Genomic DNA, 23,729 nt, shown 5'->3' with positions numbered 1-23,729 from the left:
AACTAAACAAACAACAATAATAAGGATAGAAAATTCTCGTTTTTAATTGTCAATATAAATAGCAGTGGCCCTTACATAAAGTGGTTTTATCTGATCGGAGCTCCGCCCATCGATTTACTCCGTATTTTGCCTCCAGACTTAGTGAGCAAATTGTTGCCTTGCCACTGGGCCAAACATTCCGAACTAGTCTTCAAGTCGACTTGCAACTTTTCCCACACTTTTTTCTTCGGATTCAATACGGCATCAGGAGATCCACCTTCGAAGTTTTCTACATAAACACGTTCACCAGGCTGGGCATCCTCTGGAGGATCTAGTGGCTCTACTTGTTTGGGTTCACTGTCACTAAAACGGCACTGTAGTGTGACAAACATTGACCCAACAACAAAAATTACTTACACAGAAGCGCACAAAACCATTCCCTGACTCTCTACACCTCTCATTTTGGCTGGTTTCAAGTTGCACAGCACCACAACCTTTCTCTGTTGCATTTGCTCAATATTAACGTAATTAACTAGTCCGCTTACTACTGTCCTAGGCTCAGCTTCTCCTGTTATTAGTCAATTTTATTTAAGAATTTTAGGACTTTTGAAATGAGAGACTAACCTAAGTCAATTTTTTCTACATAAAGAGCGTCAGCGTCGGGATGACGAGAAACTTCCACAATCTGACCAATCCGAATGTCTAGACGGCTAGGAACAATTTCGTCAGATACATTATTAACCACCTGCTCTATATTAAAAAACAAACGATTCATTGATAATACCAAATCAAAAATTTAGACTACAGTATACTTTGTTTGCCTGGTTGAGGATATGCTTTCTCAGCCAGTTTTTTCAAATCGGGAGTTTCAAATTCCTTGATGATCGGGGCTAGCAGACGATTAATTTGAACTTCAACGGCCGCTTTAAGGTCAGCAGGATGCACCTCCTTAATTTATTAAGGACGTGATTAGGAGTTTTTCTGTATCTTGGTTTTGGATAATACCTGCTTAGCAAACGCCGTTTCTAAAGCTTCAAAATCATTAAAACGTAGGTCGCCCCCGTTTTCAGGTTTACGGTTGATAATAAAGGGTTCGGCACCGTCGAAAATTGGAAATATTACGTGTTTTACAAAGGACAACACCCCATTGTTTTCAATGTTGCCAGGTTCGCAAAAAGCTTTTTTCAACTTTTTCTTTACATTAGCTGGTGAGTCTAACAGATCAATTTTGCTTTCCTCTTCCGAAGAAGACATTTTAGCTCCCGTTAAACCCGGTACTGTTACATAAATTACAGTTTTGTGACAACAAAGTATTTCCCAATTAAAATCTTACCCATGGGATTCATTAAATGAGCACGTTTTGCATATCCTAATTGCGGTAGGTATTTTTCAGCAAAAGTGAAAATTTTCCTTTGATCAACACCTCCAAACTGAGCATCAACTTTAAGGTATTCCTCATCTAAGGCCTGAAGCCCTAATTCAATACATTAACACACACAAGCACACATCTTTGAAGGCAAATAAATACCTGGGTAAAGCAAACCACTCAATAAAGGATGTTCTACTTGTTTAACAACTTCAGCACCAGCTTTTTTTGCATCATGCTCAGTAACCACAGAAGTCAGTCTTTAAATAATGAATACAACACCATAAAATAATCACCAAGAAATTTCAAATGTGACTACCTGTATACATCCAAAGTGTATTCTTTAGACAGTTGATATTCAGTGCCTTTAACAAATTTTAGCTTGTCTAAAGGCACTCCAATGCTGTGAAGCATAGCTTTGATTGAATGCTCATAATATTGTGTTCTCAATGCTAGTAATTCCCAAGGTGCTTTCATATTATCCAAATAAGCATGCAAATCAGCAAATAAGATTGTAACCTAAAGGTAGAATTTAATTTACATTGTTTTTGGTGATTTTATAATGATTTAGTTGAGTCTGTTTAGAGTAGAAAAACACAGTTACCCCAGCTCCAGCTCTCAAAAAGTCGGCAATTTTTGACATGGGTACAAAATAAGCCACGTGGGGTTTACCAGTAGTGGCAGTGCCCCAATAAACAGTCAGGTCGCGTTCCTTTAAGATTGTCTTAATTTTCTCTTCACCCAAAACTTCTTGCAAGTTCCTGCTAATTAACCTGTACTTTTCATCGGCGGTCAAAGGTTTTTCACACATTGTGACTGAAACAAATAGGCCCCAAAAAAGTAGTTTAAAGTACTCATCACTATCATATGTTTCATTAGAAAAGCATTTTATTTTCCTTGATAAAAGAAATATAATAATGTGTTTTTACGTATTAATTAGAGTAATTTAAGTCCACATTACCTGATTATCGCCCTGATTTAAAAAACAACTGCTTTTTTAATAACAATGTTGGGGAATTCAGAATATTCCAATTTAAATCCACATCTACTTTAAAACTTAACCTATAAAATAAATGAGATCATTTGACACTAGGATGTTAGGTTAGGTTTAGGTTTTAATTTACATTTGTCTTGCAGGTCACCTGATGAGGCATTTGCATATGTGAACTAGACCATGTGACTTCTCGTCAATTGATCAAATCGATTATATGACAGTTCAAGTTTGAAGACCTATTTTTGTAAACTTTTAAATTTAATAATTTATTTAAAAAAATCCAGCAAAACCAAAAAAATTAAATATAATTATACACTACTTCATAGTGATTCAATTTTCAAAACCACAATCAATTAAAAGTACTTTTTGTTCATTGTGGTGAGAGGTATGTGTGCATAAAAAGTGTTCTAATGCTAAACACTAAAGACACAAGCACCCAAGTCTATAAATAATAAGGTACTAGTGTTATTCATATTCACTCCTAATCCCGGTATAAAATGTCGACTTCATTGTTATTTATTGCAACCACATTAAGTTTTGCAAATGCTCATGCAGACTTAATTGCAAACTGGGTAAGTTTGGCACTTTAGTACTGATTTCCAGACATCAAAACTATGTCATTTTCTATCAGGTTAAAAAATGGAGCAATGCACCCACAGCCAAGCAATTGGAATTGCTCAAAGAAAAACGCCAACTGAAAATTGAGCAGCAAAAATACAACATGATTGATGAGTTTGCCAAGTACTCAAAACTACAACGCCGCATTAACGCCCTGGATGAAGAACTGAAAAGCAGCAAGAAAAGTGACAATCCACTATGGAAAAATCTAGTTTTGTCCCGTGTCCCACAACTGGTAGGAACTATCATACTATTTCTATTGGTACTGTACTACAGGAGAACCCCAGTCTTTAAATTGCCTGACAGTGTAGATTTAGTACCGTTTAACTATATTATTTCATATCCAAATGGAAGAAATTATGTTTCTTTACATTTTTGGATTATGAGTTGTAATGTAGTAGCTAGACTTATTAGATCAAAGTACTCATAATAATTAGAAAAGTGTTTAAGTTTACACAATATATTTTGTATTGTTAGTTTTGATTTTTAACAGAAAGTCTGCAAAGACAGCCGAATTTGCAAAAGGACCAAACATGGAGTTATTCCATAGAAATGTTTTATATTAGCTTCAATCCAAGTTTATTAAAATATGATTCCATTGTAAAAGATGTGTAATTGTCTAAAAGTAAAAATATTCAAGTCAAGCCTTATCACCCAGCCATGGCAATTAAATAAGATTATATTTATTGAGTATCCAGCTTTAATCACTCAATAATGAAATGTCCTGATTTAGTTTAAATGAATAGTAAATTCCTTGTTTCTGTTATTTACATTTTTGTGCCAGCCATCATATAACATGGCAAACAAGCTAATAAACATTCATTATTACTAAGATAAAAATTATAAGTGAATGTTTAAAGTTTTAGTGTAGTTTTTAAGTATAATGAGGTAAGTTGTTTTCAAGTTGCAGTTTACTCTTTATTTCACTAAACTTTTTGTTAAAAGTAATATACTACCACCAAAGTGGAAATTATGGCAACATCGTCGTTTTATTGTGGCCGTTATGGCTTTCTTTGGCTTCTTCAATGCTTACACCCTAAGGGGAAACTTGAGTATTGCCATAGTTGCCATGACCTCTGATAGATATGACACTTTAACTAATGGAACAGTTGTAAATGTGGTAAGTAAGAATGTTGTTATAATTAAAAACAATAATAGTTTTGTGGGTTTTTTAGGGACCAGAGTTTGAATGGTCAAATGAGATTCAAGGTTACATACTAAGCTCATTTTTCTATGGTTATATCACCACACAACTATTGGGTGGGTATTTTGCTAAAAAATATGGGGGAAAGATTATTTTTGGGACTGGAATAGCCATAACTGCAGCCTTTACGGTAGTTACACCCTGGCTGGCTAGCGCCAGTGTATACTTATTACTTGCTGCTCGAATTATTGAAGGAATTGCTGAGGTTTTATCAATAAACATTTTAAAATAGAAGAGGCTAACTAATTTTTGTTAAGGGAGTCACCTACCCTAGTATACTGGCAGTTTGGGCGCAGTGGGCGCCTCCTTTAGAACGAACAAGACTGGCTATGCTAGCTTCGGCTGGCAGCTATTTTGGAACAGTGGTAACGATGCCTCTAAGTGCCTATCTGGCTGAAACTTTGGGATGGCGCAGCGTGTTTTGGTTTTTCGGTAAAACCCAATTTACAGCTTATAATGGTTTTCATTGAAAATTGTAGGTGTTGCGGGCGTAATTTGGTACTGTTTATGGCTACTGATTGTAGCAGATTCGCCGGCAAAAGACTCCAAAATTACCGAACAGGAACGGAACTACATTGAAACGTCTTTGATGAAACAGACGCAAAACCCCAAAGAGGACATGATTATACCTTGGAAGTGTATAGCAGGGTCTAAAGCTGTGTGGGCGATTTGTATCGCAAATTTTTGTGAAAATTGGGGTTTTTATACGTTTTTGACCCAACTTCCTAAATATTTAAAAGGTAAAAACGTAGATACCACATTGTTTGTACTTATAAACCGTCCCAATTTTAGACATCTACGGCTTCAATTTAAGCACGTCAGGGTTCCTAACTGCCCTCCCTTATTTGGCTATGGGCTTTATGGTACCGTTGTCCGGACAGTTGGCCGATTTTTGCCTCTCCCGACAGTACTTAACGGTGACTCAATGCCGGAAAATCTGGAATTTGTTGGGTTTTCTCGCTCAATTCGCATTCCTTATGGCGTGCGCCTTTGTTTCAAACGAAGTTGTGACAGTTTTATGTCTCACGTTTGCTGTGGGTATTGGTGGATTTGCTTTTGCCGCTTACTGGTTAGTCTGCACTTTATGTTGAAGATTAATTAGTTTTAAGTATTTTTTGCTAGTGTCAACCCTTTGGATATAGCTCCTCAGTATGCGAGTATAATTTTGGGCATTAGTAACACCTTCGGGACTATGCCTGGTATAATAAGCCCCATTCTGTCTGGATATATTGTGTCTGACAACCCTGTAAGTATTTGAGTTGTTAATTAACTAATCTTGCAACACTGTCTTTATACAGACTGTTGAGGAATGGCAAATAGTCTTTTTCATTGCTGCTGGTTTGTATCTGTTTGGGGCCTTCTTTTTTGTCACGTTATCCTCTGGAAAACTACAAGTTTGGGCGCAAATTCCTAATAAGAATAATGAATACGGGAGTTGTACCACGACCGATTTGGAAAATAAAAGTTTTTGATAGTAATTCTTGGTTGGTTTTTATAAGGAGGTCCTTAAGGGCAAAAACATTTTAATACAATAATTTTTGGTCAGATGTTGCTTTGTTAGTCCTCTTTCCTGAAATACCAAAATGTTTTCATTGTCTTTAAGTAAAAATTTTTCTGTATTAATGTGGGTTTAACACCAACAATTAAATCTTGTTCAACCCACGCTCACGTCCGTAATATTTTTCGCTAAACCTATAGTGTATATTACCATGCAAATTAATTCATTCTGCGTGTTTTTGTTGGTCAAATTATTAAGCTTCTTTGGAGTTTTGTCCAATGCTGATAATCAAATTATATTATGAAATGTTAGATGTATTTCGTGGCCAACTTCTTGACTATTTACAGTTTAATTAGGACTTCATTATATAAACTATTAGAGGCTTATCTGTAGAGTTTCGTAATTTAGCTTTTAAATAGCTTTACAATGAATTTTGATTTAAATCTAAACTGGAAAAGGTTTTTTTTCTTCTTGAAAGAATGGAATAGTGACGTTGCTCATTGGGTAGATAAATAGATGACAGAATTCTAGAATTGAAAGAAAAAAGACAAATTTAGTAATCATTGGACCTCAATGACATATTTTTAAGCAAATGTCTAGCCTGTTCATTTAGACATTTAAGGCATCCTCTATTTAGGGTAATATTTAAAAATTTAAGTTTAGGTTCGAAAAAGTACCTCTTCCGGCCCTTGTCACAGAAAAACAAGCATTTTTGAAGCTTTATTCGGAAAAAGGGTGGTGGGCTAACGAGTTTTGCAGTCTGGCACTCTAATACTGTGACGGTGAGTCGATATATTATTAAGTTGCATTTGCTCGTTCGCTCTTGTGGGTCGATGTGGTGTCGCGGATAAGTTGCCGGTCAACGGTACACGCGTTTTTGGTACTTTTCATTGAATTTTTACTAATTTTCTGAATGAAATATGGGTAAGTCAGTTTTATTGAGCGCTATATGCAGAGTCAAAGTTGATACACTTTTTAAGTGAAAGTATAACAGTTAGTAACTGTTTTTATGTCATCGTAATTTTTTTTATAAGGTGTAACTAATTTCTTATATTCTAATTGATATAATTTGTTTTTGTGCACGTAACTATTTATAATCATTTGTTACCGTCAGGCTTCTCTGTATTTACATACATAACTTATATTTAGTGCTCTTTAAAGTCACGACTGTGATCGATTGGAACCGATCATCTTCAAGGCTTAAAAATGTATTTTTTGATTAAAAAGTTTTAGAGTCCTTGGCTTGATACATCAAAAGTAAAATGGATATTTGAATTATCCGTAGTATGTGAAGGCTTATTTTTTAGCACCCTAAATTGCAAGAGCAAATAAACTTATCTTACTGAAGGCCGTATTATAATGTTATCAAATTATTTTAAGAGCGTTACAACGGTACTCTGTCTGCTTTAAGCGTATAAAATGATCAAAATTAGTAATGTTCACGAATGTCTAATTATGACACTACAAAAACAACATTATGAATACAGTCACAATAAAAATAATCTGTTTTTAAGGTGAACATCATCAACGCATAAAGAATTGGGACGCGCACGTCCAAACTTCTTGTTCGGCAATTATTTATCCACCAACTGACTATTTTTTTATAAATTACATGTGTTTTTGACCTTATTTTTATTTAAAAAAAAATCATTACGTAAGACTACAATAATAAACACACGCAAACGAGACAAGTCTCTACAAATCAGAAATGGCACCCTGATTGACAGGAAAATAAGCAAATCTGGATTGTTAATGGATGTAGTACACGTCTAGAAGAGACGTACACCGCATATAAAATAACGTTTTCCTAGTTTAAAACCGGCGAAACGTTCATAAATGCGCATATTATGATGACTTTGAGTTATGGTGGCTTTCTTTTCTGTATTTGCGGTTTTGTGCTTTTTAAGCGAGTGTGGGCAATTTTTTAATACTTAACTGGCCATAAAATCGAAGTTTACGTTCCCATTGTTTTGGAGGCAGAAAAAACCGGATGTATCATCAGTCATCATTAAAAAAGTCGAGATCGAGATTTACTGATAGGATTTTATACTTAAAGGAGTTACAGTTATATACTCTGACAAAAACCATATAATATGCAGGTCGCTTATAATAATTGGGTTGGGTTTCAAAGAAGACATATGGTATATTTTGGATTGTCTTTCATTGATTATCAAGAAGTGGTTTATGTATAGTATAACAATAATGATGTAATTCAGTGGATGCAGTCAAACCCTTTAATCTACATACATACACAGTGATTGGTCAAAAAAAGCAGCTTTCAGCTGCAAATACTGCACATATGAACTTTATGGGTCAGTGCACTGGTCACGTTTGACTCGCGGTTACTTATTGCACAAATTTATCATCCAAAATGATTACCATCTAATATATGCACCGCACGGACATTGACAACAGCTAGCCAAAGCCCAGATTACACACGTTTCCTCTATAAAATAAGGAATTTTCATTTTCTGCCTGAATAACTGAGTCGTAAAAGTACGAATATAAGTTTGTTTATAATGTGGAATTTTTTTAAAGAAACTGCACTCGATATTTTAGTAATAAATCAGTGTTTCACCGGGAGATTACCAATTAGTGCAGTAAAAAGCACCGGCAGATAATTTGAGAGTTATTAATTTTCGTTCATTATTGATGACCCAGATTGGCCGTTAATTGACTCATATTGGTTTATGCTGCTGCCAACTGGACAGGTTTGATTTACTTTTTCTTAAGCCTAACTTACCTATCTGATTAATTAATTTATTCCAGATAATTTAATGACTTTCATATACAGAAGAGAGTATAATATTTTTCTGACATGTAAAGATCTCCATTAAGTGACATACAGGTGTGGTAAATCCAAAACAGACCATAGGAAAACCGTGTAACTGACAGAGAAACGTAGATAATCGCATGCGCGCGACAAAGACAGAAAACGAAAAAAATATCAAGTAGGCCATATTTTCAGCGCGCTGTTACCAAAACCCACCCCGTCGACAAATTTAAATTTGGGTGGATGTTGGCAACAGCGCGCTAAAAATACGGCCTACTTGATATTTTTTTCGTTTTCTGTCTTTGTCCCGCGCATGCAATTACCTACGTTTCTCTGTCAGTTACACGGTTTTCCTATGGTCGGTTTTGGATTTACCACACCTGTATATGTCAGTGTGCTTAAACGAATATTAACATGCATTCAATAGGTCTAACTCAGAAACAGTCAAGTTTTATTGGTGGAATGCTCACGTGACTATGACGTATTCTGACTTGTGACCAATGGATGTACCTATTTCTCTGATTACTAGTTGGAGACAAAGTCAAACAGTCAAATGATGTCACACCAGTTTTAGCACATATGTCACTTAAAAAGTTCTCTAGCCTAGCAAAATCTATGTTTAATTTAAAAAAAAATTGTGCGTACACACACGGTGCGTTATACAGAAAAATAAGGAATTCCGCAAAAGCTAATAAACTGTAGACATTAATCAGAAACAATAAAATCCATTTATATACAAAGAATTCCGGTAATCTTTAGACCAAGGCGCCTTGAGAAACCCGTCTTTGCGTTACTAAAATTTTAGTTGTATAGCGGGGTTTCAGTATCAAAAGAATGTCGCAAAACTTGTAGCTGTCATACATATTTTGCTTCAAAAATCAGCTAAAAACATAACAAATTGTAAATTTTGATGTTTAACACCGTTTAGTATTAATTATTCCGACAAGTCTAAGAAACATGCTTGTAATATAACCCAGTTTGTGCCTCTTTGCGTTTCCTTATAGGGAATTCAAGCAATCACTGCTGGTTTGCCTTATATGGTCTAATTTTTTTATTTGTGCCCAAACTGCTAGCAAATTGGCCTCTTACACATTTCGTTTAGAAACTAGAGTTGATATTTATTACTGATGTTAAAACAATGACATCATCTTAAACGATCTAAATAATCCAATAAATTAATGTTGGTAGGAATATTGCCTTGACACCTATAATTATAGGAATTTTACATCTAGCCCACCCAGTACTTACCATCAATTCGGATTTATTCATTATTCATTTAATCTAGTATATCAACACAACTAAAAATAGTACTTATAAGTAACTGTGTTGTTATTTGGACTAGACAAATAACGAGCAGCCTATAAAATTGATTCGAAAATAGACCAATGATTCAATCGTATATGTAATAGTACTGCAGAATACACTCCATTGCGAAATTATAAACAATAAAACTTTAGTTATCTGGAAATCTGGACATGTGGGTGTGGGCAGTTTTGACACATTTTAGTGTTATTTTATACCAACCCTGCACGCTATATATCAATCTAGTTTAAACTAATTTTTTGCAATTTCCAAAACATTTATTGAGACCTTAAATATTTACCACGTTTTATTAGCTTTACACTATGCGGTTGTTTAAGTTTTTCAATATTTTCCGGTTATATATTGCACTACACTGGTGCAACAATGTATAGTTTGTAATAAAACAACACAATAAGCGAATCAGGAAAATGAGTCCTTGAAATTTAATACACTTGCAAGCCATAACAGTTTTTAGTGATCTAGCAAGAAAAATAATTATTATTATAAATGGCAAAGTGTAGGTACTCATTTTCCTCCATTTTGTTTGACAAAATCCACATATTGTTCAATTTTTTATGGATGAGTATGTTCACTCTGTACCAAAAAAATCACGCTAGTAGGTTATCAAAACTCATAAACATGATGGTAATAAGATAAGTTTTGACATACAGAGCAGTTCTTTTATTTGTTATGCAAATTCGGTAGCACACGTTTGCTGCTTCGTCATGCTATTATTACTCTCTGTCTTGTTTCAGATTTTTTATGCGTTCAGGAGACTACAGATGAAGATGGAGATTACCTATAGGCAACTTCCGGTGTTGCTAATTATTGCGTATTTAGGAAAAAAAGGTTTTTTAAGGAGCGACAATGAAAAGTGTAATTAAATCCCTACTGACGCTGCTGTTTACTGTTGCAACAGGTTTGTACATAGAGTTAATAAACTATATTGTGATTACTTTTTAATCATAAATACATTAGAGAGTTACAAAAATAAATAAGGAAAGTTGTGTGAAATTTTATCATCTACAAGATTGTATTAAGGTGTTTTTGCATTTAGGGTCTCCTTAAGGAGTTACTAGACAAAAGGTGACAGGGTGCACGAAAAGGTGTAAATAACGAAAATTGTAGGAAATTTTATTATTATAGTTAGGAATTCTTATAAAATCAAACATCTAATAAAAACAAAAAGTTTGACCGTATACACGGTCACGTCCAAATAAGCACCCATCAGCATCCATTTACCATGTTGAATGGGTCATTTAACGATAAATTTAATATTTACGTGCCTTTTGTATACCTGGGGTCTTTTGTTTCGCACGAAATTATGCTAAAACCCACCAACAGGGATTCTTGCACATTCAAGTGGTACACGACCCAAAAAATGCTTTTAAACTTCTGTTGAACGGCTCTGATATTCAACTTTTTGTTTTAGTAGTGGCGTTGGACCGACTTCAGTCTGCTTTAGCCGAAAAAAACCAAAGCTGCCCTTCAAACTTTGTCAGGCTGAGTCACAGATGTTATTTCTTCAGCAAGGAGAAAGCAACTTGGCAGGACGCGTTCTTTCAATGCCATTCGATGAAAAGCAATTTGGCCATTATCAAGAACCGAAATCAAGACAAGTTGATTAACAGGGTACTCACAGGAAAATCAATGGGTAATACCACCTAACTTTACTAAAAAATTTACAGTAAATATGGACCGAAAAATTGAAAACAATGTTTATTTCAAGACGAGTTCACATTATAGATGGACGTGCACATCCGTTTCTTCACCAACGCTCTGCAATTGGGTACTTTACAGTACCATTTAGCGTGTCATTAGTGTTAAATTTGATCATAAATAATAAATACGCACACCTTTAAAGCACTTTCCAAGTTACTTCCTCAGTAATTTGCATTTTAACTACTTGATGCATATGACCTGCGTTTTTATAAGAATTTGATTTGTTGACAGAGCCGCTTGAAAGGTGGTTGGGAGGTCGATTCGACTGGCAACGGAAACAATGGAAATGGGCTGCATCCGGTAAACCACTCAGTTACAATGGATTTGGTTGGCCAATGAGAAAAAAAGATGAAAGTCAACTGCAATGGAACTGTATAGTCGTAGACCCAAACTGGGGATATCGGTCAGTAATTTAAATAAACAAATTTTTCCAGTATTTTTAACTCAAATTATTGTAGATGGAATTCCCGAAGTTGCTTGGAGGACAAACATTTCATCTGCCAGAGAAAAGTTAACAGTAATGAGAAATGGAAAAACAAAATTGCAGCCCAGCAAAACTCTAGCAGACTGAACGAAATTCCCATACCGACCGCCAAAAATGGAGTGGATAATCTTAAATCCCGACAAAGAATACAAAGTCGGCATGTCAATCCAAATTTGGGTTTATCCAAAACCAAAAAGACTAAAAAGGCGCGCTTACACAATAGTTATAACCAGAATAGTTTCCAAGAAATCAATGATGAACCTTATAAAGGTCGACGAAACAAGGCATCAAGTAACTATCACTGACTTTATAAAGTTTTACAGCTTAACTGTAGTAAAAATTTCAGATAGGAAAACACACAATATTACAAGAGACAACTTTCAAATGTACTACAGAACGTACAAGGAGGGGGTGGAACAAAACGACCCCTTACATCCCAGGCCCATAGTGGAAGAATACAATTTTGCAAAAGTGTCTTGAAAGCTCTTGACTAACTAATTTATAAAATTTACTGTAATATAAATTATTTGGGTTAAAAAGAAAAATTGTATCATTTATTATTATTGTGGAAATTTATTATTAGCGCATTCGCCATGTCGAGATTTTTGTATAGGTAAAATTTTTTATTTCATTTTAAAAAAAGTTAAATTTTATGATCAAAAAAGTAGGAAGGTTATGGCTATTTTTTTGGGTCAATTAAGTACTACAAAACCTTTGTTAAGTATCCAGGAAGTTTTATTACCAATACAGAAATCTTGACACATTACGAATGCACTGAATACAAATTTTCTTCAATTTAGGTTAGGTTAGTTATGCAACCAGAATTACAACTAAATGTATAAATGGTTGCCCGCACTACTTGTCAATTAAACAGAAATGAAGAAGAAGCAACATTAAATAGGTTATGTAGTAAATTCCTAGTAAACCATTGACATACTAAATATTATACTACTATATTTTAATAATATGTCAATGTAGTAAACAGAGTATTTACTATTTATACACTTTTTTGTATTTAAAATCAACTTAGATTACCAGTGTTTCACACTAAAATAAAAAAAACCATCGCTATGAGTAACGGTGTGGATAAAAACCAATTAGCTGCAGTCCTGCAGGTTTTAAAGAAGTACAATTTAAAGGTAAGGCCTATATAACTCTAAAAACATCTCATTCTAAATGTTTTTTTCCTGAAAAACTTTAGGGCACTGAAGAACAGTTAAGAAGGGAAGCCAGTCTTTCTGAGGAAGTGGACCAGCAGGGCTCGGATGTAAGCAGTGTCCTTACAGGTTATAAAAGTGATGGGGACCCCGAAACCTATGAAGCCTCCTACATTGAGCTGAAAAGATTTGTTGAAAACTCTCTGGATATTTACAAACATGAACTTGGTATGATACTCTATCCAGTTCTAGTTCACATGTACTTGGAACTGGTCTACAATGGCCACACCAACAAAGCCATATCATTGATGAAAAAGTTTGGTCCTGAGCAAGATGTGTATTATCAGGATGACTTGAAAAAGTTGGCAATGGTTACTAGACGTGACCATATGAATGGCAATGAGCTAACTGACACTTTTAAGTCAAATCAGTTTATTATTCGCATGTCCAGGGACACTTTGTCACTTTTAAAGAGACATTTGAATGATAAGAAAGCTTCAGTGTTGCTCAATATTGTACAGGAACATCTGTACTTTGATATGTATGAAGGAGTGGCTAGGAATAAGAGTCAGATTGATGCTACATCAGGGGCTGTGGGTGGAGAGGCTAAAAGACAAGGTAAGAACATGATGATGACCTACATGAAGTTAAAAGAAACATAATTTGGCTCCCATCACAATTTACCTGCCTCATAACTCCATCTCCTCACTTCTCACCTAACAAAAGCTAAAGCCGAATTCGTTTTCAAGCTCCATGGAGCGAGCAGAGTGTTTTTGACGTCACGATGACGTAATTTGGCAAAACCATAGATTGACCAATTGTCAAACTACATGTCATAGACTGGTGCCTAATTTAAAACAAGATGATAATTCTATTACAATAAATATGATGGAAAAACTGTGTGTTTTAGATAACAAAAGTAAAGTGTATTATGGCATCCCAAAAGCGCCAGACATACAAATACTGTCAGCTCCAGTAGAAGATGAAGAGGAAGCGCAAGAACAAGACAATCCTGATAAACCCAAGAAGAAGAAATCAAAAAAGGACCCTTTGCTGTCAAAGAAGACTAAATCAGACCCAAATGCACCACCGTCAGATAGAATCCCAGTTCCTGACCTGTAAGCAGCCTGGCATTATTTTGCTTTTGCATGACTAAAAAATCGGATATTTTACAGAAAGGATAATGATAAAATTGAGAAATTAAAGGCCCTAAGGGAAGCTTCAAAGAGGACTAATTTGGGTCCTGAAAACTTACCGTCATGCTGCTGCTACACGCTTTTGAATGCCAATTATTCGTAAGTTTTCTTTTAATGGCTGATTGTTAGAAAATCTTACATGAAGGCTGTGATATTTTTGTAGGGTTTGTTGCGCCGAAATCACCGAAGATTCCAGTATGTTGGCGGTAGGATTCAACGATTCGATAATTAAAGTGTTCACTTTGGTGCCGCAAAAATTGAAAACCATGAAATCCACCGATAAGTTACAAGAAGTCAATATTGAAGCTGAAGACGTTTTGGTGGGTTACAGTCATATTGATAATCATTCCTTAAGGGTTCCTTGAAACTTAAGGTAGCCATAATACTTGTTATTATTACTCCTTGAGGCGACCTTAAGTTTATTATTAATATGACCCTTAATGTTTGTTTTTTGGGTTAAAAGTGTAAAAAATCATATTTGAATAGATTTAAGTGACGTCATTTGACAGTTGTTGGATTTTTTGAAATGACCAGTCACCTCAAATTACGTCATAGAGCATCATCAAATGAAACTAAAAAAAAAATAATATGCAAATGTTTGATTTACCTGCCAGTTATTTGTTTCATTTATGACGTTATAAAGGTTAGAATGATGGATGAGCGATCGGGAGAATCATCGAGAAGCCTTTGCGGACACAGTGGTGCCGTTCATTCCGTCTCTTTTGCACCGGACCGTACTTTGTTATTGAGCGCCTCTGAAGACAGTACCATTAGGTAAACACAGATTAATTGGCTGAAATTGTCAGATAAAAACATCACACATTTTTAAAACTTGTATAGGTTATGGAGCTTACAAATTTGGACTTGTTTGGTGGTGTACAAAGGACATATGTTTCCAGTTTGGGACGTCAAATTTTCACCATTGGGCTACTACTTTGCATCATGTTCTTATGATAGAACAGCCAGGCTATGGGCCACCGACCACTACCAACCATTACGAATATTTGCCGGACATTTCTCTGACGTGGACGTAAGTAAACAACTGCAACTTGAACAGACTTGGTTACAAGTGATTTTATAGTGTGTTCAGTTTCATCCAAACTCCAACTACATTGCAACAGGATCCAGTGACCGGCGCGTCTGTTTATGGGACATTACAACTGGCAACCATGTCCGCTTGATGACGGGACATAAACAGACCATTCAGGCTTTGGCTTTCAGCGTTTGTGGACGGTTTTTAGCTTCAGCCGGTTCGGACTGTACCGTCCTGATTTGGGACCTGTCGCACGGACATTTAGTCGCTGAACTGACGGGACACGATAAAACGATTCATTGTTTAGCCTTTAGTCGATGTGGCAACGTGCTAGTGTCCGGCGGTTTGGATTGCGCCGTCAAATTGTGGAACTTTACCAAATTGACGGAGGAAATTAGTTCAGAAGACGTAAACATATCGCATAACCCGGACGTGAAAACTGGAGATGAATATTTGTTGCGGACGTTTCAGACGAAGAATTCTCCATTGATTAATTTGCATTTTACTAGGAGGAACTTAATGTTGGCAGTGGCTGTGTTTGACGGCGTTGCTACTTGAGAGTTTTGTACTAAAATAGACTGTTTTTAAAAAACTATAGTCATTTTTGTAACAACCCCACAGTAATAATGCTATAATTTTTGTTAAAAACATATTAACCAACCTACCTACTATAATTTCAGTAGTACATAAATACCGCCAGACAAAATCTGTAGGAAATATTGAAAGAAACCAATGAGCTACATTTTCTAACATTTTATTACAAGTATAACTGGTGATAAGAAAGTTTAAACTAAAGAAACCCAAGGATTTTTAAACTAAATGATACATTTTTCAACTTTCATAAAAATACCTTTTACCTACAAACTAAAATCATCCCCACTGACTGTATAGCAGGATTTAGTGAAGAAAAAGTTACCTTGAAAGTAACTGATTCAACTGTTAAGGAGCATTTAAATCTAACCAGATCGTCATTAAAGAATAAGAATGGTCTTAAATAGACCAAGGCAAAACAATCTGTTTTTATCAACATGATTAAACATACAAATTTATACAGAAAAACTTAACTCTAAACTTAAGACTCATTTTCTGGAGTGTGCCAAGCAATCCTCTCCTCATAAAACTGGATAACAACTTGAGGACACTTTACATTGGCTTCTTTTGCTGCAACTAAGTCAGTCTCATCTGTTCCCTTCCATTTCACCAAAAACATCAACTGACCAGTTGAGTCAGAGGCGCCAATGATTTTTTCAGCATCAAAGCCTTTTTCAAATCCAGTTTTACGTGGACCGGACTTTCCTTTCTCTTTTGGTTCAACCTTCTTTTTCTTTTTATCTTTCGTTGATACATTTTCTTCATCCGAATCTTTGGTCGCATCCTCATCTTTGCGTGTTTTCTTTTTCGTCAATTTGTCTTCCTCCGAATCTGACTCGATCTTTTTCGCCGACTTTCGTTTGGCTTTGTCATCATCTTTCTTGGATTGTGGCTTTGATTCGCGATTCTTCTTTTTGGGTTTTGGCTTCTCCTCTGAATCACTTTCATTGTCTGAATCTCTCTTTGCTTTTTTAGCTTTTGTCTCTTCTTCAGACTCAGGTGTGGGACTTTTGGCCTTCTTTTTCTGTCACAATGTATCAATTTAATTAGTAATAAACACAAAAAAATGGATGATTAAAAGACTAAAACATGTTTTCTTTCATAATTTCAAATTAGTATATCAAAAATGTCTAGCACCAGAAATTGCTTTCAGTTTAGTCCCTACATAAAAAGAAAAAATATTATGGTGTCCCTATAAGCTAAGTTGAGATTTGAATGTGATAGATTATGTGCAAAATATCACAGGCTAAACAACGTTGGAGAAATAGACATTACTACCTGAATTAAGTAAACAACTTACCTTTTTCTCTGCATCATTCTCATTTGAAACATCAGATTCATTAGAGTCTTTTCGGCTACGTTTCTTCTGTTTCGCGGCTTCTTTAGACCTCCTATTCTTCTCAAATTCTTCAATGAGATCAGGACAGTCCAAATTCTCTTCTGGCTCCCAAGTGTTGTCCTCCTCGCTGTAGCCCTTCCATTTCAGAAAATACTCTACTTTACCCTTTACTACCCTCCGGTCGATGATTTTTTCGACAGAGTACTCCTCTTCGCTTTCGCTGCTGTCTTTATTTTTGCCCATCTTGAATTTGAAAACAAAAATGCTACACAAACTGAAAGGACGCCGTAGCACCGGTCACCGGTTGTCTGGTTAGTTGATTAAAATTGGTAAAAAAAATCGTCTGGGGGTATTTCAATCAACCAAACAGACTGAAACAAAGTGCGTGTACTTACTTTAGCGTTAAGTGGATGCAGTAAAACTGAAAATTTCGATGAGCTTGGAAGTTACAAGCGATCACTAAACACAAATGAAAATCACAATGCAAAATGGCGCTCGTTTCACGGAATCAACGGAATACAAGCAGAAAAAATGGCGGTACAATGATAAGCAGCGTTGCCAAATTAGTTATTAAAAAACATATAATTTTTAAACCGAGTGAATTTATGAACCGATTTTTTGTTTACTAATTGATTTGTTCTTATGAATGATGATTATGCCTTTATGGGAAATGCATCATTTTTAAAATTTTTAATGCGGATTCAGAGGCAAGGCAACCAGTTGCTTTCCTTTTAATCGGTAGAGGTCCGACAAATTGTGTGACCTGGCAACGTTGAGTACAGCTAGTATAGGCAGTCATAATGACATGGACGTAAATGACAGGTAAAATAACTGACAGATGTCAGATGTCAGCCTGCATGCTATCAATATTCAAATTCAATTCAATTCATTCATTGGGGAATAGTCAGCTGAAGGCCGTAAAACGAAAAACCCGATTTATTCTTACATTTGTAATATTGTAATCATTTGTCGTCTACAATTACTGCTTCACTAATCACAAAAAAGACCTTAGTCTAGTGCTAAGAAGCAGGTTGTCATGCATAGATTCAAAGTAGGGGCAGGTCCTTCTAAAAGGAGTAAAAGGGTATGTTGTGATGAAACTAGTGAGAGTGAAGATTCATCCACTGAAGGCAAATCAAGAAAAAATAATTGCACTGCAGGTAAGACTCATTGACAGTATGCACACACAATATGCAAACTATTTTTGACTATAGATGATGATGAATATATTCCATTTAGAAGTTGTAAAAAAAAACGTCCTAGGCGGGCTCCTAAAAAAAGAATCACTAAAAAAACTGCTGCCTCCAGTACTGCTTCAACCAGTAAAAGTCCAGTTTTTATATTGGACTCTGAAGAAGTAGGATTGATTTTTCTTTTTGTAGACTTTTAGGGACAAACTTTTTCAATTTTTAGGAAAGTGAGGTTAAAGTCACAGAAAATCAAGAAAACAACATAAAAAAAAAGTTAACTGGGTTTTTTGAAGCCTTAGATTCAGATGATGAGGGGAAAGAAAATGAAACAGTGCCAACAGTACCTCAACTACCTCCACAAAAAAATAAAGACTTCAATATAATTTTTTCAGATTCAGATGAAGACTTATTTACTCCAATTCCAGATTTGAATGTGGTTAGCAACTTTTTGTAGTGATTAATATTTTGCATCCATTTTATTGATCATTATCATTTGCAGAAAAAACTTGCATCAGCATCTTCAGGTTCAGATGTGCCACAAGTCATTGAAAACAAAAACAGCAGGTATTTATTGAAGTGAAGTTAAATTTTTACCTCACAGCCAATTTTATCTAGTAACATAAACAACCTTGATGATCTACTGGCATACACTGAAGACATTTTGCAATGTGGGGATGTCATTGAGGTAACAGAAGTAACCAAACCCAAGGCTCCTATGATGAGGTTTGTGCAAGTAATTAATTAGAAACATTTTCTAATTGGGGGGTTTTTAACAAAGCATGGAAGAATTAGAGACAAAAACTAATGAACTTCTGAATGGTGTTGCATCTTGTAATGATGTCCTTAATGGTTTTCTGACTAAAGGCAAAAAGCCTGAGGTAAGTAGTCCTATTCTATGCTATTTAATTTCTTCATTATGATAGTGTATTTAGGCTCCAGTGCCACCAGAAAAGGAAGGCATAATGTGTCCAGTGTGTTTTGACCCTCTTGGAGGCGCAGTTCAAGCCATGGCAACTGTATGTGGTCACTTATTCTGTGAGCCATGTTTAAAAGGAGTGGTAAAATCAACAAAAAAATGCCCATCCTGTCGGAAAGGTTTAACTAAAAACAAATACCATCCGATATATATATAATTTTAATTAAAACACTTTTTTTTTTCAAGAAAAACAGTATTTTTTTAGAAGTTAAAACTGATACAAAAGCTAAGAATTGCTGTTTATTTTTTTAGGCTTTTAGTATTAACAATGTGATTTTTTTTCTACGTTAGTTTGGAGTTGAATAAAGATAATTTTCATAAAAGTTATGTAAAACTGTGGTTTTTCTATTTGCCTTGACCTTGAATTTGTGTTGTGATATGTTTTTCTGACACAAAACAGATGAGTTTGATTTGACAGAGAAACTAACCTCAAACAAACCAAAAAGTGTAGTGTAGTGTTTGCACTGGTCCCCTCTTTGTAGTTTTAATTTTTAAATGTTTCTGTTCTATTTGTAAATAAAAGAATCACAGAAAAGTATACTGTAATAATAATATTATAAGGCAACATGTGCTTTAAAATTTTTTATTTTAAAAACAATATTGACTATTAAAAACCTTTTTAAAGTTATGGCTATGGCTACCTAAGTAGCTATTTAAGTGAGCAACAGCAACAAGGCAGAAATGCATAAACTAAACAGTGATGCTCGACCGTACAATCCTTGTCAATGGCAATGGCTAACAAACATCAAACTATCCCGTATAGTTTTACTGGTCTTGGCTATACTCATATTAACCCCCCTGATTAGTCATTTTTACCTTTCCAACGTGGAGCGCAATGCTAGTCTTATGACTCACAATGCTCATTCCCATGTAGACCTACCTGATGACCTGGATATTAGAGAAATTGACCTTCGAGTGGGAGTGGAAGAACTAGTGAGGATAAGGGGCTCAGTGTTAAGTGAACTGAGAAATATTGAAAAGAAACGACAATTGTTTAAACAAGAGTTACAGGTGAGTGTTATGATGCTGCAAATTTTGTGTTGCTGCTACAATTTGTTGCAGTCATACTCAAAAAACATTGAGGACCTAAAACTGGAGCTAGTGAGGCAACAGACCAATTTAAATCAACTTAAAATTAGTGTGGAGCAAGCTGAAATGGCAATGCATGAAGCTCTGCAACAAAACACTCCAGACTTGGCTTTACCACAAAAACTGTTACCAAATGAATTGCCACCCCAACTGCCTGCTATACCTAAAAATCGATCTAGAAATTGTAGGATGTTTACTTGTTTTGATCATTCAAGGTATGTGACTAGTAAAGATATACAAATGAGTGCAGAGTAAACAACTGAACTGTGCTCTACCCTGTTAATTTTCTCTTAGATGCTCTCTAACTTCCGGATTTCCGGTTTATCTCTACGATCCGGACCAACATCCGGTAATGAACGACGGTTGGGACGTTGATGGGTTCCTTAAAACCACTTTGAAGCAAGTGCTGGGTTACAATCCTCATCTCACTCAAAACGCCAAAGATGCTTGCATATACGTAGTATTGGTGGGCGAAGCCCTTAAAGACACGGATGACATTAGCGAGAATGTAGGCAACCCTTTGAATTTGCCGCCAGTTGATTCCGAAGCCTTAAAACGTCTTCCTTATTGGGGCGGAGATGGTCGTAATCACGTTTTATTAAATTTGGCGCGTCGAGATTTGAGCGCCGGCAGCGGGGATATTTTCTCTGGCATTGACACTGGCCGTGCCATTTTGGTACAGTCCACTTTTTACCATGAATACTTCCGGCCTGAGTTTGATTTGATTGTGCCTCCTGTGTTGGGGCCGCCAGGTGGTGATGTGTGGCAAGAGTGCGCTTACATGTTGCCAAGTCGTCGAAAATACTTGCTCACCTTCCAGGGTGAAATTAAACAGAGTAAAAGTAAGAAGCTTTTGGAAAAATTGTCACTTTGGCGTGACACAGAGTTAGAGAAGGAAAATGCTGAGCTTAATGCTTTTATAATTCAGGTGAGATTTTTTTATTGGGTTGGGAATGGTAAGGAGTACTTAAAGAAAACGTTTAGCACTTGAAACAACTTGCCAACACGCACACTTCCGACAAGTTTCTGTTTGAATTTGAATGCGTTCCTGCTAGTGACGATATAGCGAACACAGGGCTCCAAGATTGGGCCCCTTGCGGAACGGACAGTAGTCGACGTGCCATTTTGCGCGACTCCACTTTTGTTTTGATTTTCGCCCCCAATTTAGTTGATTACATTACCACTACGCTGCTGCAGGCCAGAGTGTACGAAGCATTACGTTCTGGTTAGATTTACGTTGTTTTTGTTTAGTCAGCAACTAAAACTAAACTTTTCAGGGGCTGTTCCGGTTATTTTGGGTGGGGACCAAATAAAGTTGGCGTACGACGAAGTGATTCAATGGGGTCGGGTAGCCATTTTCCTTCCCAAAGCCCGTGTAACCGAGCTGCACTTTCTCCTCCGAACAATTCCAGACGAAGACATTGTGAGGTTCAGACGTCAAGGTCGTTTGGTGTGGGAGCGCTATTTGGCGTCGGTGCAAAGCACTCTGGATACTGTAGTAGCTGTGTTGAGGCAACGTCTCAACATTCCACCATTGCCTGCTGACACTGTTGCCGCTATTAGCGTGTTTAACGAGACATTTCAACCGCTATTGGGTAAAAACATTCCAGGTAGAGTTTTACAGTTGGTCAAATTTAGTTTTCAGTTCCTGTGGTTGGTGAAGCTGAACAAGAAGAGAGTTTAGGTCCGTTGGAGCCTCCTTACAGCAGTCCTGCTTTTCGTAGAAACTTTAGTTTAAGTTTGACTCAAGGTTATGAAATTTGGAATGACTGGGGTGATCCATTTCGGTGAGAACTAGTTTTGTGTTACCGTTACATACATTTCTTGTGTTTATCTCTTATTAGATTATATCCTGCTTTACCAATGGATCCGTTACTACCCTCAGACGCTAAATTTGTGGGTTCAGAACGTGGTTTTCGGCCAATAGCAAACGGAGCCGGTGGCTCGGGTAAAGAGTTTTCTGAAGCGTTGGGCGGCAACAGTCCCCGCGAACAATTTACCATTCTGATGTTGACGTACGAACGCGAACAAGTCCTACTCGATTCTCTGGCTAGATTAAAAGGTCTGCCCTATTTGCATTCGGTGGTGGTTATATGGAACTCGCCCAAATTGCCCAGTCCCGAGTTGAGGTGGCCCGACATCGGGTCTCCCGTTCATATTATTAAAGCGGCCAGGAACTCGCTTAATAATAGATTTTTACCTTTGGATAATATAGAAACTGAAGCTGTACTGTCGGTAGACGATGATGCTCATTTGAGGTGACTATATTCTTTAATACCATCCAATGTAGCAACTGTTATTTCTGTGAAACAGGCACGACGAAATTCTGTTCGGTTTTCGGGTGTGGCGTGAGCACAGAGACCGAATTGTAGGATTTCCGGGGCGTTTTCACGCCTGGGACCTCAACAACAAAAACGGTTGGCTATACAACTCAAATTACAGCTGCGAACTTAGCATGGTTTTGACTGGCAAGTTCTCTACTTTTCTAAAAGTAGGTAAAACATCTACATTTTAAATTACTAGGAGCGGCATTTTTACATCGACATTACCTTCATCTGTACTGGAAATGGCTGCCTCAAGCCATACGGGACAAGGTGGACGAATACATGAATTGCGAGGACATTGCCATGAATTTTCTGGTCAGCCACATCACTCAAAAACCGCCGGTTAAGGTGACGTCACGCTGGACGTTTCGTTGTCCCGGTTGTCCTCAGAGCTTGTCCGAAGATGACACGCACTTCCAAGAGCGTCACAAATGTATCAATTTCTTTACTCAGGTATAAAATTGTTTTTATTGATTGTTCCTTGTTTAGTGGGGTAATTTGCAGGTGTTTGGGTATACACCCTTATTGAATACTCAGTATCGGGCTGATTCGATATTGTTCAAAACGAGAATACCCCACGATAAACAGAAGTGTTTCAAGTTTATTTAAACAGGAAATCTTCTACACTCAAGTGTACCTTTTTTGTTATTGTGATATTCTCTCTACTAGTTTTATTGATATGAACCCCATTTTGAACTGATTTTTTTTGTATAACATACAGAATGTGCCATTTTTGTTATTTATACTGAAGAGAAAATTATTCTGTTGCTAGATGTAAGGATTAACTACTTAGATTAAACATTTAGCAAACATGCTAAATTAGATTTATACAAAAAAAAATAAACAACAATTTGCTGATTTTGACTGAAACACCCACACACTTAATTAAAGGTC

At 36.2% G+C, this 23,729-nt stretch overlaps 8 protein-coding genes across 9 annotated transcripts; 6 read left to right on the top strand and 2 right to left on the bottom strand.

The window, feature by feature from the left end:
- Nucleotides 1-20: 20 nt before the first annotated feature.
- Nucleotides 21-2,452, bottom strand: TyrRS (Tyrosyl-tRNA synthetase). Its single transcript, XM_081986800.1, has 10 exons — nt 2,307-2,452; nt 1,950-2,161; nt 1,665-1,864; nt 1,508-1,605; nt 1,313-1,453; nt 985-1,256; nt 792-927; nt 604-729; nt 397-547; nt 21-342 (listed from the first exon to the last, which is right to left on the bottom strand). The coding sequence occupies exons 2-10, from the start codon at nt 2,154-2,156 to the stop codon at nt 87-89; spliced, it is 1,587 nt and encodes a 528-aa protein (XP_081842926.1). The 5' UTR covers nt 2,157-2,161; nt 2,307-2,452; the 3' UTR covers nt 21-86.
- Nucleotides 2,453-2,589: 137 nt separating this feature from the next.
- LOC145733812 (guided entry of tail-anchored proteins factor 1) lies at nt 2,590-3,433 on the top strand. The gene is made up of 2 exons (XM_081986811.1): nt 2,590-2,911; nt 2,971-3,433. Exons 1-2 carry the CDS (start codon nt 2,837-2,839, stop codon nt 3,385-3,387), a joined length of 492 nt encoding a protein of 163 aa, XP_081842937.1. The 5' UTR covers nt 2,590-2,836; the 3' UTR covers nt 3,388-3,433.
- Nucleotides 3,434-3,702: 269 nt separating this feature from the next.
- Nucleotides 3,703-5,639, top strand: LOC145733807 (sialin-like). The gene is made up of 8 exons (XM_081986804.1): nt 3,703-3,845; nt 3,903-4,077; nt 4,133-4,366; nt 4,419-4,593; nt 4,641-4,901; nt 4,954-5,230; nt 5,284-5,407; nt 5,460-5,639. Exons 1-8 carry the CDS (start codon nt 3,841-3,843, stop codon nt 5,631-5,633), a joined length of 1,425 nt encoding a protein of 474 aa, XP_081842930.1. The 5' UTR covers nt 3,703-3,840; the 3' UTR covers nt 5,634-5,639.
- Nucleotides 5,640-6,440: 801 nt separating this feature from the next.
- Nucleotides 6,441-12,447, top strand: LOC145733809 (uncharacterized). 2 transcript variants are annotated; one of them, XM_081986808.1, is made up of 6 exons: nt 6,441-6,583; nt 10,490-10,653; nt 11,170-11,388; nt 11,688-11,859; nt 11,915-12,231; nt 12,287-12,447. In XM_081986808.1, exons 2-6 carry the CDS (start codon nt 10,602-10,604, stop codon nt 12,418-12,420), a joined length of 894 nt encoding a protein of 297 aa, XP_081842934.1. In that variant the 5' UTR covers nt 6,441-6,583; nt 10,490-10,601; the 3' UTR covers nt 12,421-12,447. The 2 variants fall into 2 exon arrangements, with proteins under 2 accessions (XP_081842934.1, XP_081842933.1); XM_081986807.1 differs by having other exon boundaries at nt 11,167-11,388.
- A 455-nt stretch (nt 12,448-12,902) lies between these two features.
- On the top strand, nt 12,903-15,984 carry Taf5 (TATA-box binding protein associated factor 5). Its single transcript, XM_081986795.1, has 8 exons — nt 12,903-13,079; nt 13,142-13,715; nt 14,008-14,215; nt 14,273-14,392; nt 14,457-14,613; nt 14,937-15,067; nt 15,134-15,323; nt 15,375-15,984. The coding sequence occupies exons 1-8, from the start codon at nt 13,011-13,013 to the stop codon at nt 15,882-15,884; spliced, it is 1,959 nt and encodes a 652-aa protein (XP_081842921.1). The 5' UTR covers nt 12,903-13,010; the 3' UTR covers nt 15,885-15,984.
- Nucleotides 15,985-16,064: 80 nt separating this feature from the next.
- LOC145733810 (chromobox protein homolog 3-like) lies at nt 16,065-17,811 on the bottom strand. The gene is made up of 3 exons (XM_081986809.1): nt 17,652-17,811; nt 17,218-17,499; nt 16,065-16,941 (listed from the first exon to the last, which is right to left on the bottom strand). The coding sequence occupies exons 2-3, from the start codon at nt 17,497-17,499 to the stop codon at nt 16,399-16,401; spliced, it is 825 nt and encodes a 274-aa protein (XP_081842935.1). The 5' UTR covers nt 17,652-17,811; the 3' UTR covers nt 16,065-16,398.
- Nucleotides 17,812-18,109: 298 nt separating this feature from the next.
- LOC145733808 (uncharacterized) lies at nt 18,110-19,756 on the top strand. The gene is made up of 7 exons (XM_081986806.1): nt 18,110-18,416; nt 18,471-18,613; nt 18,670-18,882; nt 18,946-19,010; nt 19,062-19,169; nt 19,225-19,324; nt 19,379-19,756. Exons 1-7 carry the CDS (start codon nt 18,293-18,295, stop codon nt 19,577-19,579), a joined length of 954 nt encoding a protein of 317 aa, XP_081842932.1. The 5' UTR covers nt 18,110-18,292; the 3' UTR covers nt 19,580-19,756.
- Nucleotides 19,757-19,875: 119 nt separating this feature from the next.
- botv (exostosin like glycosyltransferase 3) lies at nt 19,876-23,693 on the top strand. The gene is made up of 10 exons (XM_081986813.1): nt 19,876-20,433; nt 20,485-20,726; nt 20,806-21,439; nt 21,496-21,736; nt 21,789-22,106; nt 22,157-22,298; nt 22,356-22,769; nt 22,825-22,979; nt 23,035-23,288; nt 23,340-23,693. The coding sequence occupies exons 1-10, from the start codon at nt 20,104-20,106 to the stop codon at nt 23,442-23,444; spliced, it is 2,835 nt and encodes a 944-aa protein (XP_081842939.1). The 5' UTR covers nt 19,876-20,103; the 3' UTR covers nt 23,445-23,693.
- The last annotated feature ends 36 nt before the right edge of the window (nt 23,694-23,729 follow it).

This window comes from Ips typographus, linkage group LG9 (assembly GCF_016097725.1).
Source record: "Ips typographus isolate SLU linkage group LG9, UJ_Ityp_2.0, whole genome shotgun sequence".
NCBI classification, from domain to species: Eukaryota; Metazoa; Arthropoda; class Insecta; order Coleoptera; family Curculionidae; genus Ips; species Ips typographus.
Note: the sequence above shows the minus strand (reverse complement) of the source record. Positions and strands in the feature narration are given on the sequence as shown.

Bases quoted from the DNA above. Each gene is read 5' to 3' on its own strand.
- TyrRS (XM_081986800.1), bottom strand. From the start codon at position 2,156: ATGTGTGAAAAACCTTTGACCGCCGATGAAAAGTACAGGTTAATTAGC. The intron at 1,454-1,507 runs GTATTTATTTGC...GTATTGAATTAG, and splicing joins GAGTGGTTTGCTTTACCCAG to GGCTTCAGGCCTTAGATGAG. The intron at 928-984 runs GTATTATCCAAA...TAATAAATTAAG, and splicing joins AAACGGCGTTTGCTAAGCAG to GAGGTGCATCCTGCTGACCT.
- LOC145733812 (XM_081986811.1), top strand. From the start codon at position 2,837: ATGTCGACTTCATTGTTATTTATTGCAACCACATTAAGTTTTGCAAAT. The intron at 2,912-2,970 runs GTAAGTTTGGCA...ATTTTCTATCAG, and splicing joins CAGACTTAATTGCAAACTGG to GTTAAAAAATGGAGCAATGC.
- LOC145733807 (XM_081986804.1), top strand. The intron at 4,367-4,418 runs GTTTTATCAATA...ATTTTTGTTAAG, and splicing joins TTATTGAAGGAATTGCTGAG to GGAGTCACCTACCCTAGTAT. The intron at 4,902-4,953 runs GTAAAAACGTAG...TCCCAATTTTAG, and splicing joins ACTTCCTAAATATTTAAAAG to ACATCTACGGCTTCAATTTA.
- LOC145733809 (XM_081986807.1), top strand. From the start codon at position 10,602: ATGAAAAGTGTAATTAAATCCCTACTGACGCTGCTGTTTACTGTTGCA. The intron at 11,389-11,687 runs GTAATACCACCT...ATTTGTTGACAG, and splicing joins ACTCACAGGAAAATCAATGG to AGCCGCTTGAAAGGTGGTTG. The intron at 12,232-12,286 runs GTAACTATCACT...TAAAAATTTCAG, and splicing joins TCGACGAAACAAGGCATCAA to ATAGGAAAACACACAATATT.
- Taf5 (XM_081986795.1), top strand. From the start codon at position 13,011: ATGAGTAACGGTGTGGATAAAAACCAATTAGCTGCAGTCCTGCAGGTT. The intron at 14,216-14,272 runs GTAAGCAGCCTG...GATATTTTACAG, and splicing joins AGAATCCCAGTTCCTGACCT to AAAGGATAATGATAAAATTG. The intron at 14,614-14,936 runs GTGGGTTACAGT...GACGTTATAAAG, and splicing joins TTGAAGCTGAAGACGTTTTG to GTTAGAATGATGGATGAGCG.
- LOC145733810 (XM_081986809.1), bottom strand. From the start codon at position 17,499: ATGGGCAAAAATAAAGACAGCAGCGAAAGCGAAGAGGAGTACTCTGTC. The intron at 16,942-17,217 runs GTAAGTTGTTTA...ACATTGTGACAG, and splicing joins AGAATGATGCAGAGAAAAAG to AAAAAGAAGGCCAAAAGTCC.
- LOC145733808 (XM_081986806.1), top strand. From the start codon at position 18,293: ATGCATAGATTCAAAGTAGGGGCAGGTCCTTCTAAAAGGAGTAAAAGG. The intron at 18,417-18,470 runs GTAAGACTCATT...TTTTGACTATAG, and splicing joins AAAAAATAATTGCACTGCAG to ATGATGATGAATATATTCCA. The intron at 19,325-19,378 runs GTAAGTAGTCCT...TAGTGTATTTAG, and splicing joins CTAAAGGCAAAAAGCCTGAG to GCTCCAGTGCCACCAGAAAA.
- botv (XM_081986813.1), top strand. From the start codon at position 20,104: ATGCATAAACTAAACAGTGATGCTCGACCGTACAATCCTTGTCAATGG. The intron at 21,440-21,495 runs GTGAGATTTTTT...GAAAACGTTTAG, and splicing joins TTAATGCTTTTATAATTCAG to CACTTGAAACAACTTGCCAA. The intron at 22,980-23,034 runs GCAAGTTCTCTA...TTAAATTACTAG, and splicing joins ACTTAGCATGGTTTTGACTG to GAGCGGCATTTTTACATCGA.